This window comes from Pseudophryne corroboree, chromosome 5 (genome assembly GCF_028390025.1).
Source record: "Pseudophryne corroboree isolate aPseCor3 chromosome 5, aPseCor3.hap2, whole genome shotgun sequence".
Classification (NCBI taxonomy): domain Eukaryota; kingdom Metazoa; phylum Chordata; class Amphibia; order Anura; family Myobatrachidae; genus Pseudophryne; species Pseudophryne corroboree.
In genome coordinates this window covers 13,553,551-13,566,457 of record NC_086448.1, presented here as the reverse complement: position 1 = coordinate 13,566,457, position 12,907 = coordinate 13,553,551, and the positions used below count along the sequence as shown (strand labels likewise).

The 12,907-nt window shown below is 54.1% G+C and overlaps 1 protein-coding gene across 1 annotated transcript in view; it reads left to right on the top strand.

The window, feature by feature from the left end:
- The window catches only part of SCRIB (scribble planar cell polarity protein), a 341,504-nt gene extending 330,058 nt beyond the window's left edge, over nucleotides 1-11,446 (top strand). Inside the window, exons 42-44 of the mRNA XM_063924738.1 lie at nucleotides 3,224-3,298; nucleotides 5,317-5,368; nucleotides 8,375-11,446. Coding sequence (XP_063780808.1) covers nucleotides 3,224-3,298; nucleotides 5,317-5,368; nucleotides 8,375-8,559 — 312 coding nt within the window. The 3' untranslated portion in view covers nucleotides 8,560-11,446. The remainder of the gene's footprint in view (nucleotides 1-3,223; nucleotides 3,299-5,316; nucleotides 5,369-8,374) is intronic.
- The last annotated feature ends 1,461 nt before the right edge of the window (nucleotides 11,447-12,907 follow it).

The following is a 12,907-nucleotide window of genomic DNA, read 5'->3' as shown; positions in this document are numbered from 1 at the left end:
TTCAGTCCGCTGTGTGCCCAGGAGGTGATGGTGGATGGTTACAGCTAGTGATATTAGTGATTAATCAGAGGTTTATACTCAGGTGCTCACTTATATTATCATGTGTCACCCACAGACTGCACCGGCAGCCCCCTCTCTGCCACTACATCCCCCACAGATCGCACCGACCGTCCCTCCTGACTCACCCCTGGCACTACATCCTCCATACACCGCACCGGCCGTCCCTCCTGACTCTCCCATGGCACTACATCCCCCATACACCGCACCAGCCGGCCCTCCTGACTCTCCCATGGCACTACATCCCTCAGAGATTTCATCGACCGCCTCTACTGACTCACCCCTGGCACTACATCCCCCATAGACCGCATCGGCCGGCCCTCCTGACTCACCCCTGACACTACATCCCCCATAGACCGCATCGGCCGGCCCTCCTGACTCTCCCATGGCACTACATCCCTCAGAGATCGCACCGGCCGCCCCTCCTGACTCCCCTGGCACTACATCCCCCATAGCCCGCACCGGCCGCCCATCCTGACTCACCCTTGGCACTACATCCCTCAGAGATCGCACCGGCCGCCCCTTCTGACTCTCCCCTGGCACTGCATCCCCCATAGACCGCACCGGCCGCCCCTCCTGACTCTCCCCTGGCACTACATCCCCCATAGACCGCACCGGCCGCCCCTCCTGACTCTCCCCTGGCACTACATCCCCCATAGACCGCACCGGCCGCCCCTCCTGACTCTCCCCTGGCACTACATCCTCCATAGACTGCACCGGCCGCCCCTCCTGACTCTCCCCTGGCACTACATCCCCCATAGACCGCACCGGCCGGCCCTCCTGACTCACCCCTGACACTACATCCCCCATAGACCGCACCGGCCGGCCCTCCTGACTCACCCCTGACACTACATCCCCCATAGACCGCATTGGCCGGCCCTCCTGACTCTCCCCTGGCACTACATCCCTCAGAGATCGCACCGGCCGGCCCTCGTGACTCACCCCTGGCACTACATCCCCCATAGACTGCACCGGCCGCCCCTCCTGACTCTCCCCTGGCACCACATCCCCCATAGAATGCACCAGCCGTCCCTCCTGACTCTTCCCTGTCACTACATTCCCCCATAGACCGCACCGGCCCTCCTGACTCACCCCTGGCACTACATCCCTCAGAGATCGCACCGGCCGCCCCTCCTGAGTCACCCCTGTCACTACATCCCCCTTAGACCGCACCAGCTGCCCCTCCTGACTCTCCCCTGGCACCACATCCCCCATAGAATGCACCAGCCGTCCCTCCTGACTCTTCCCTGTCACTACATCCCCCATAGACCGCACCGGCCTTCCTTCCTGACTCTCCCCTGGCATTACATCCCCCATAGACTGCACCAGCCGGCCCTCCTGACTCTCCCCTGGCACTACATCCCCCATAGATCACACCGGCCTTCCTTCCTGATTCTCCCCTGGCACTACATCCCCCATAGAATGCAGCAGCCGTCCCTCCTGACTCTTGCCTGTCACTACATCCCCCATAGAATGCACCAGCTGCCCCTCCTGACTCTCCTATGGCACTACATTACGTATATAGACTGCGACGGCCGCCCCTCTTGACTCTCCCCTTGCACTACATCCCCCATAGATCGCACCGGCCGCACCTCCTGACTCTCCACTGGCACTACATCCCCCATAGACTGCACCGGCCGCACCTTCTGACTCTCCCCTGGCACTACATCCCACATACACCGCACCAGCCGCACCTCCTGACCTCCCCTGGCACTACATCCCCCATACACCGCACCAGCCGCACCTCCTGACCTCCCCTGGCACTACATCCCCCATACACCGCACCAGCCGCACCTCCTGACCTCCCCTGGCACTACATCCCCCATACGCCGCACCTCATGACCTCCCCTGGCACTACATCCCCCATACACCGTACCAGCCGCACCTCCTGACTCTCCCCTGGCACTACATCCCCCATAGATCACTCCGGCAACCCCCTCTCTACCCACCACTGGCACTACATTACTTATAGACCACACCGGCTGCCCCTCCTGACTTCCCCTGGCACTACATCCCCCATAGACCGCACCGGCCGTCCCTCCTGACTCTCCCCTGGCACTACACACCGTACCGGTCGCCCCTCCTGACTATCCACTGGCACTACACACCGCACCGGTTGCCCCTCCTGACTATCCCCTGGCACTACATCCCCCATAGACTGCACCAGCCTCCCCTCTTGGCACTAAATCAGCCATAGACTACACCGGCCACCCCTACTGACTCTCCCATGGCACTACATCCTCCATAGACTGCACTGAACGCACTTCCTGACTCTCCCCTGTGGTTTATGGTATCTGCACTCTGGTCTCTCTTATTGCTTTATCTTGCTGACATTGTCACTGTGCGTCTCCTTCCTTCCCTGCACTCTCTGCATTCCTGTCTGTTATTCCAAACTTTCTGATATCTGTGTTCATCCTGCTGATATTACCATGTTTTACCCCTTACCCCTCGGCCTCCTCTCCTTATCCCTCACTCTGCATCCTCTCCTTACCCCTTGCTCGGCCTCCTCTCCTTATCCCTCACTCTGCATCCTTTCCCTTGCTCGGCCTCCTCTCCTTACCCCTTGCTCGGCCTCCTCTCCTTACCCCTTGCTCGGCCTCCTCTCCTTACCCCTTGCTCGGCCTCCTCTCCTTACCCCTTGCTCTGCATCCTCTCCTTACCCCTCGCTCTGCATCCTCTCCTTACCCCTTGCTCTACCTTCGGCCACCTGTCCTTATTCCTCGCTCTGCCTCCTCTCCTTACCCCTCGCTCTTCCGCCCCTCTCGCTCTTCCTCCCCTCCTTACCCCTCGTTCTTCCTTACCCCTTGCCTTGCTTTACCTCCTCTCCTTACCTCTCACTCTTCCTCCTCTTCTTACCCCTTACTCTGCCTCCTCTTCTTACCCCTTACTCTGCCTCTTTTCCTTACCTCTCGTTCTACCTCCTATCACCTCTCCCTACGCCTTGCTATGCCTCCCTTGCCCTGCCTCCTCTCCTTACCCCTTGCTATGCCTTCCTTGCCCTGCCTGCTTTCCTTACCCCTCACTTCACCTCCTGTCACCTCTCCTTACCCCTTGCTATGCCTTCCCTGCCCTGTCACCTCTCTTTACCCCCCGCTCTACCTCCTGTCCCCTTGCTATGCCTCGCTCGCTCTTGCCACCTCTCCTTACCCCTTGCTCTGCCTTCCAGTCTCTCTCAGACAAGAAGTTTGACTACAGAGAGTTTGCTGCTATCCCGTCTTCCAAACCCGTGTATGAGATCCAGGTACTGTCTGCATGCTCTCACATGATTGGGCTGTTACCAATCTGTGTCTGAATGCAAAACCCAACTTATCTTGGTGTCTTGTGGTCTGAGAAGGTACAGGTGTTTCGTGGTGGGTGTGGTTGTGGGTTCTAGGTTGGGTTTGGTCATGCTTGGGTTGCTGGAAGGGCCTCTCCCATGTGACCCTTGTGGTTTTATTAACACCTGTCAGTTGAATATGTGTGTGTGTGTGTATATGTGTGTGTATGTATATATGTGTGTATATATATATATATATATATATATATACATATACACACACACACTATAGGGAGCACAGTTGTAGCAATGCTCACAGACCGTTTCCACAACCATCTCAGCTGACTATAGTTTGCTGCATGGGACACACGGCCGAATCACTGCGATCAGACCCTGGGGTCTCTTGGTGTCATTGTTCAGCCACCCGATGTAAACTCTGCAGCTGTCTCAGACTCCTGCAGTCTGTGTAATAGCATTGCACTCTCTTGTTGGTGCAGTCAGCTCTCAGTCACAGATAAAGAGAAACCTCATTACTTTCTGGTCCATCCTGTAGGGGGCACTGGAACACTCGGGCATTGAAAGACCAGGCTGAAGTCTGGGGGCTTCAGATATAGCACTAATAGGCTAAATTCCTCTCCCTCTATCCCCGCACCCCGATGGGACACTTCAGTGCCTGATGGGTTTGGGTGCAGTTACTTAGACTGCCCAGGTCATCAGAATTAGTTAGGGTTCTACTCGGATCTCTACTTAGCCCAAAAGCCAGAGCCTGCAGTTCCTAACTGTGTTATTTTGAGTGGAGAGGTTCAGGATTTTGAGGTCTGTTTGAAACTGCACAGAGCAGAATAAGCTGACGGTGGTAGCAGTGTGAAGGAAAGAGTGTCTCCGTGATTCGGACTGGCCCGGAAGGTTGTGGCACAAGGGCGTAGTGAACATGGCAGAGGACCCATTGTGGCGTCTCTGCGTAAGGTGACCTGTTTCTCGTTATAAGGGTTCTGCACAGCTGGCACTGACCGATGCGTGCTTCAGGCCAGAGTGCCAGTTACCGGCATCTCCTGGTGTGAGAGGAAGGGCTACGTACGTTTCGCTCCGGCCACTGCGGACAGTCTGGATGGACAGTTAGCTCATCTCCGTATTCTTTCTCTATTAGCTCTCCTTTAATGCAGACAGCACTGTCCTTCTGACTACACCCTAATAAAGCGGTCTCCAGGTTCCATCAAACCTTGGGTCACTGTACTCTGGACGTTGTCAGGCCTTTGATGTCCTTATCTCATTAGACCACTGAAGATGACTCTCTGGCCCTCTGAGATGCCTACAAGATAGGATGGTTGCCATCCAAACACAACATTACTACAGTAATTACTTTTGTTGGTCATGGTTATATTGCAGCAAGGCTCATGGTTGTACCAGATCTGAGTGCCCGCAGTGTGAGGGGTCGCATGATGACTGGCGGCCACCCGGATCTCCGCTCACAAAGCATTTTTCTACTATAGATGCCAGATATGGAACGTTGCGCTGCACACTGCCACGTCTGAGCGTAGCCGCCTGTAGCGGCGACACAGAAGTATCCTCAGTGTTTCAATGTAATCCCATGGGAAGAAAGAGACCAGCCTTTTCTCTGAGTCCATTGATGGTCGCCTCAGGAGATCCTTGTTCTCGCTCATTTCATCCTCCTTGTTCCGTACTTTGGGGCTTGGCTAGAAATAACTAGTACCCCAGAAGGCAGCGGGGCATGGAGGGTAAGGGCATGTTCTAATACCCCAATGGACTCAGAGAAAAGGATTTAACACGTATTTAACATTACCATTGTCAGGCTGAACCGTGGCATCACGTGACCTCTGGGGCAGGTACCGCTTGGCATCTGGGCATGTACACTTGTCCTCTCACAAGGTGTGTTCTGGGGATGGTTTTCCATCTTCCTCTTGTTCCGCTTTCTCTATGCTTGAGGTGCGTGTGTCATGTATACATAGAGAATGATATTCACCGTATGATGTCTCTGTTTCCAGTCCCCTGACACGTCGCTGGGCCTGAGATACACAGATGATGGCAGAACATCAGGTAAGGCACGAGGGTCTGGACAATGTCCTCAGATGTATAAGTTGTGTAGATGAAAGTGCCTCAGAGAAACCTCTGATAATGTTGTGGCTCAGACCGGAGGAAATTGGTGCACCGAGGACCCTTCGCCCAGATTAGGGATGGGGGGGATTTGCGTTACACTTAGTGCACCAGTGTCCCAGTGTAGGAATGGCCATAGTCTTTCTGTCCACTCTCTAATCTATTCTGTGCTCCAATACAGACTGAGTCCTTCCCTCTGTCCTTCCTGGCAGCACTGCTTTCTGGGTACGGTTATTATGTGCTGTGTTCTGCTTTGTTTAATGCATGGTGTGAGCGTGTGGCGTCTCCAGGCAAGGGTGGGTGCCGCTGGAGCCGGTGGGCGGTAGGTGTAGGAATCGGAGTGGCTTTGGGAATGGGTGCAAACGGAGGTGTGGGAATGGGTGCAAACGGAGGCGTAGGAATGGGTGCAAACGGAGGTGTGGGAATGGGTGCAGCATGGGAGTAGCTGCCGTGGGAGGCTTGAGAATGGACGCTGCAGGAAGTGTAGGGAAGCGGGTGCAGCATGGGACATGGAGCATTAAAATGATACCAGTGGGGGAGGTGTCAGTGGGCAGGAGGTGTAGCACCTGTGGGTAGGTGAGTGATGAAGGGATAGGTGGGCAGGAGGTGTAGCACCTGTGGGCAGGTGAGGAAGGGATAGGTGGGCAGGAGGTGTAGCACCTGTGGGGCAGGTGAGGAAGGGATAGGTGGGCAGGAGGTGTAGCACCTGTGGGCAGGTGAGGAAGGGATAGGTGGGCAGGAGGTGTAGCACCTGTGGGCAGGTGAGGAAGGGATAGGTGGGCAGGAGGTGTAGCACCTGTGGGCAGGTGAGAAAGGGATAGGTGGGCAAGAGGTGTAGCACCTGTGGGCAGGTGAGGAAGGGATAGGTGGGCAGGAGGTGTAGCACCTGTGGGCAGGTGAGGAAGGGATAGGTGGGCAGGAGGTGTAGCACCTGTGGGGCAGGTGAGGAAGTGATAGGTGGGCAGGAGGTGTAGCACTTGTGGGCAGTTGAGGAAGGATAGGTGGGCAGGAGGTGTAGCACCTGTGGGCAGGTGAGGAAGGGATAGGTGGGCAGGAGGTGTTAGCACCTGTGGGCAGGTGAGGATGGGATAGGTGGGCAGGAGGCGTAGCACCTGTTGGCAGGTGAGGAAGGATAGGTGGGCAGGAGGTGTAGCACCTGTGGGCAGGTGAGTAAGGGATAGGTGGGCAGGAGGTGTAGCACCTGTGGGCAGGTGAGGAAGGGATAGGTGGGCAGGAGGTGTAGCACCTGTGGGGCAGGTGAGGAAGGGATAGGTGGGCAGGAGGTGTAGCACGTGTGGGCAGGTGAGGAAGGATAGGTGGGCAGGAGGTGTAGCACCTGTGGGCAGGTGAGGAAGGGATAGGTGGGCAGGAGGTGTAGCACCTGTGGGCAGGTGAGGAAGGGATAGGTGGGCAGGAGGTGTAGCACGTGTGGGCAGGTGAGGAAGGATAGGTGGGCAGGAGGTGTAGCACCTGTTGGCAGGTGAGGAAGGGATAGGTGGGCAGGAGGTGTAGCACCTGTGGGCAGGTGAGGAAGGGATAGGTGGGCAGGAGGTGTAGCACCTGTGGGGCAGGTGAGGAAGGATAGGTGGGCAGGAGGTGTAGCACCTGTGGGAAGGTGAGCAAAGGGATAGGTGGGCAGGAGGTGTAGCACCTGTGGGGCAGGTGAGGAAGGGATAGGTGGGCAGGAGGTGTAGCACCTGTGGGGCAGGTGAGGAAGGGATAGGTGGGCAGGAGGTGTAGCACCTGTGGGCAGGTGAGGAAGGGATAGGTGGGCAGGAGGTGTAGCGCCTGTGAGTAGGTGAGGAAGGATAGGTGGGCAGGAGGTGTAGCACCTGTGGGCAGGTGAGGAAGGGATAGGTGGGCAGGAGGTGTAGCACCTGTGGGCAGGTGAGGAAGGGATAGGTGGGCAGGAGGTGTAGCACCTGTGGGGCAGGTGAGGAAGGGATAGGTGGGCAGGAGGTGTAGCACCTGTGGGGCAGGTGAGGAAAGGATAGGTGGGCAGGAGGTGTAGCACCTGTGGGCAGGTGAGGAAGAGATAGGTGGGCAGGAGGTGTAGCGCCTGTGAGTAGGTGAGGAAGGGATAGGTGGGCAGGAGGTGTAGCGCCTGTGAGTAGGTGAGGAAGGATAGGTGGGCAGGTGAGGAAGGGATAGGTGGGCAGGAGGTGTAGCACCTGTGGGCAGGTGAGGAAGGGATAGGTGGGCAGGAGGTGTAGCACCTGTGGGGCAGGTGAGGAAGGGATAGGTGGGCAGGAGGTGTAGCACCTGTGGGGCAGGTGAGGAAAGGATAGGTGGGCAGGAGGTGTAGCACCTGTGGGCAGGTGAGGAAGAGATAGGTGGGCAGGAGGTGTAGCACCTGTGGGCAGGTGAGGAAGGGATAGGTGGGCAGGAGGTGTAGCGCCTGTGAGTAGGTGAGGAAGGATAGGTGGGCAGGAGGTGTAGCACCTGTGGGCAGGTGAGGAAGGGATAGGTGGGCAGGAGGCGTAGCACCTGTGGGCAGGTGAGGAAGGGATAGGTGGGCAGGAGGCGTAGCACCTGTGGGCAGGTGAGGAAGGGATAGGTGGGCAGGAGGTGTAGCACCTGTGGGCAGGTGAGGAAGGGATAGGTGGGCAGGAGGTGTAGCACCTGTGGGCAGGTGAGGAAGGGATAGGTGGGCAGGAGGTGTAGCACCTGTGGGCAGGTGAGGAAGGGATAGGTGGGCAGGAGGTGTAGCACCTGTGGGCAGGTGAGGAAGGGATAGGTGTAGGATCTTCTGCATGATACTGATGGTGAACCTCACATTGAGTAAGGGGGTGCTATGTGCTCTGCAGGCTGAGGATGTTATGTAATCTGCCTTCTGATCTGGATATCAGTGTGTGTGTGTGGGGGATATTCTATTAATTCCCCTTATCCCACTGCATTTACCCCTCATATCCGCCTCCCATCTCATACTCTCTCTCCATTTACTAACAGCACCGTGTGGCGTGGAGGAAGCAGAGCAGCCGCAGGAAGCGTTAGAGGATGAGGAGGAGGAACGCGGTGATGCCAGCCCTGCCCCTACATCCAACACATCAGCACTGGAGGAAATGGCCACTTACAGCAGCAAACGGAAACTTCGGCACACTCGGCGCAGCCTGGAGACCGCCGTACCCACCTAAATCTCATTGTGGCACTCAGCCAGCACTGTGAATACTCCCTACACACAGACTGCGCATAGAGGAGGGGGGAGCGGGCTAACGCACTGTCCCCCCTTCCCGACCTGGGCTGAGCCAAGCCAGGCATTGGTCGCCCAATCAGAGACACTGTGAGGCGAGCTGCCGCCTGTGGATTTCCTGCTCGGTGGTGGAGGGACGCGTACTAATTAGGGGTGCCTATTGCTTTTCACTCTGACTACGGGCGGCGGTTTGGCAGGTGCCAGTGGACGGCCAACACTGAGAGCGACCGGTAGTTAGCCAGCTGTTTATTATTGACCGGAGCAATAGGAAACCAGCAGTTTCTAATGAAGTTTAAGTAGTACTGAATGGTGCACGTTGGGCCTTCTTAGTGACTCTTGTCCTTGGGTCATCATTACGTTAGCTGACCCAATCTGGGGTGGGGGTGGGGGACTGGGGTCACACACATGACTATTAAGAAAACCGTTTTTTAGTATGTACTGTATAACCTGCTTATCACAACTACCAGAGGGGGGCAGCACTGGGATTTCTCAGTGGAACAATGCAGGCGCTGCTGGGAGGGAAATGGCGGTGGGCTCTCGTCTTCGTTTTTTATAGGCAGTTATTTCTAGTAGGTTTCTGATGGCTCGTTCCTATATTCCATGTACAATGCCCCATTTTATGTCTAGTACCTGATTTTAGCTGGCGACTGCCTCCTCCCCGCCCATGTAGCTTTTAGGCGAGTCTTCCAGCGACCTCCTTTTTAATCACTATTGAATAGATGCCCCGAGGGCAGAGAGCGTTTTTATAATGGACTTGTGTGCGGAGTGCCCGGTGGTTTGTGAGCGAGCGTTGGTGAGCGTGAGCGAGCGGGTGTAAGAGGGGAGAAAGGTGTGAGGCGGTTGTGTGTATATTTATGGATGACTGAGTATATTTATAGTGTGTGCGTGACGGCGGAGTGCTTGTTTGTGGTGACTCGGGGGAGCGTGTGTTGGGTCCTCTGATGATACTGCCTTCCCAGACTTCCTCGGGGTCTTGTGTTGATCCTGAGGAGGTCAGCTGAGAACGTTCTCCCTTGTATTGCTGCCAGGCTCAGGTCCTCCTGTACCACACAGGGCTGGGAGAACATTGAAGCCAGTGGCTGCCCAGTCTGTGCCGGACGTTTACTGAGGAGGACCTACCTGGAGCTAATTCTGTCCTCGACCTCATGCTGATTAAGGTCATCCTGTTCCCTGTGGGTTCTCAATACCGTTCATGAACTGGCGTTTTACTGTCCTGGCACGTTTCTGGTTGTGATGGTAGGTGATTCTGAGGGCTGGTTGGCTGCCTAATCGTTCATTCTTATCATGGTTCATATTGCTAAGAGGGAAATAATGATGATGATGATGATGGAGACGGCGTTTGGAGGGGTGTAATTCTCCCCTGAAGTTTGGCTTGCTGACTACTGTCACATCAAGCTAGCAAAGTCGCCAAACTGCGGTCTTACAAAGTTAGGATTTAATTGGATACCGGCGTTTGAGAACCCACCAACTCTGTGATAGATTGTGTCCGTTCCCTCCAAAACTCTGGAGAAGGGAGTCTCCCTGACCTTGGCTGCTTCCTGCACCCATTCAGAATAGCCTTAACTTCCACGTAAGACTGAGAAATATTAATTCATATCAAGGAAGAGCCACTAGGGGGTGCTACTGTGTCATAACACGTGTGTCCGTCAATGCCTCTTATTATATCTGATCTCATCTCGCAAACATATCATGTTTTAATCAAATCCTTTGTTTTAAGGGGGAATTTTTATTTTATTATGAGGTCAAAGTAAAAAAAAAAAAAGTTTTATTGTTTGTGTTTTTTTGTTTGTTTTTTAAAAATAATTTTTACATTTTATAACTTGTCGAGTCCTTCAGTCAGGCCCCGGCCTAGAGGAGCTGGGTTCCTAAACCTTCTTGACCATGATTGAGGGGTTACCCCGCCACTATCACAGCGCGTTCCCCGTTCTATGCCGGGAGTGGCCGGACAGAGCAGAGGACGACCCTCAGCCCAGTATATTGGAAATAGTGACTATTTAAAGGGCGAGTCCATTGTTTACCTGTCACAGTGAAGCACGGAGTGCGCGCCGCACTCTCATAGCCGTACTGCGTGCGGGAGGGAGAATCTACGTCTGTCATCGGCTGTTTTCCAGGTCTGGGCCGTGCATTCCCCGTCCCCCACGAATCTGTCTTTCTGAAGGGAGAGCGAGAGATTGCATCGCTGTTATCAACTGCTTTAATATTGTATCAAATCAAATCGTGCAAATTCCGTTTTCATTTTATTTTGTTCCCAATAAGTCGATTATGAAAGGAAATTTGTCAGTATTCATTTTAGGATGCAACAGTATAAGACGTAGGATTGTCACTTGTTTGGAACCAGATCTAAACGGCAGGAGCAGAGACCCTGCAGGCAATGGTGGTACTCCCGCAACGGAGAACACGGTGGCAGGTTATGTAGTGTAGTCTATAGAAGTCATTGCTAATACTGAGATGGGCTGGAGACTCAGAATACACACTGTGGCGTCTGGGAATTACGAGGCAACCCAACTGCGTGCCCAGCATCACTGTTCCGTTGCCCGTCTGCCACTGCTCCTGCGTGTGGTGCCTTATTGTAGCCATGGACCAGGCGTGTGAATGAGGGAGGGGGTTTGATATAACATTGACGTTGCTTCTCCCCACCCTGAGGGCTTTTTCTATGAATTATTTCCTAGCGCTCTCAGGAGAAGGGTTTTGGGGTCCTCTCTCCACTTCCCCTTGAGCACTAAACATTTGGTGGAGTTGTGTAAACCCCCCGAAGGCTGTAACTAGTGATATTTGTACAACCAAAGAACTTTATTTTGTGGCTCACAAACAATAAAGTTTACTTTACATTATACTGACGGTCTGTGTGTCTCTGTGCATGGGTTATGTGAGGTTGTTATACACAGATATTGCTGCATACATGCTATACGGCTGGGTAAATGGACGGGATCGGTATGAAATCCCGCCAATCATAATCCCGACGGTCTATATACCGACACCCATTGACCGATGGTCGAAATCCCGACAAGGTCTAAATACCGACACGGACTAAATACCAACATGTAAAATACCGACAAGGTCTAAATACCGACATGTAAAATGCCGACAGGTCGAAATACCGACATGCATTTTTGATGTTTTTTTGTGTGTATGTCGACATAAATCAACATGGACACCATATAAAGTGTACCGCGTCCCCTCGCATGGCTCGCTGCGCTCGCCATGCTTCGGGCACGGTGCCTCGCTGCGCTCGGCACACTATTATATTCCCCCTCCAGGTCCACTGGGACGGTAAAGTATGAACAAGTCGGTTTTAATGAAAAAAATCATGAAAAACTTGTGTCGGTATTTCGACCTGTCGGCATTTTACATGTCGGTATTTAGACCTTGTCGGTATTTTACATGTCGGTATTTAGTCCGTGTCGGTATTTAGACCTTGTCGGGATTTCGACCATCGGTCAATGGGTGTCGGTATATAGTCCGTCGGGATTATGATTGGAGGTAAAGTGACTGCATCCCAAATGGACTCCCAAGTTATTTTGCGTTCACAGTGACGTCTGCTTTGGATGCTGGAGACTCCTCATTTGTTCCGGCAGAATCTGGACATGGGAGACTCATGCTGCACATTTCTTTTTCATCCACTAGGGGGCACTGGAGTACTCTTGGGATATGGACGGCTTAGCAGAAACAAAGGCACTGAATATTTAAATTTAGAACTCTCCACCCCTCCATATCCCAGAGTACCTCAGTGTACGACCTCAGTGTTTTTTCCGTGCTCAAAGCACTAACAACGGCTTGTGGGAGTTCCCACACTTTGTGGAAGATTTTTATTAATTTTTCATTTTTACTTTTTAATTTTCAATTTTTACTATACATCCCTTCCCAGTTTATTGAAAAACATGGGTCCGGGATAGTGCCGCTGCAGCAGCGCATGGCGTGTCGGTCCTCACAAAGAGCACCCTCACAGCCACAGGCCCACTGGCCTGCAACAGCTGGACGGAACTTACATAAAGAAGCCCCGTCACAGCCATAAAAAAGTGATCAAAGAGCTGGACGGAGCTTACAGAAAGAAGCCCCGTCACAGCCATGAAGAAGGGATCAAGCAGCTGGACGGAGCTTACAGATGGAAGCCCCGTCGCAGCTACGCCCGGAGAGCTCTGAGCTTAGAAGCCGTCGCATAAGGTATGCTGGGGAAAACGGGGCGGTCAGCGCAGGCGGCCGCCCCGCTGTGTGGGGTCCGTTACATGTGCCGTTCACAGCCGCTCCGTACAGCGCTCCATCTAAAGCGACCAGGGCGCCGTCACAGCTGTATG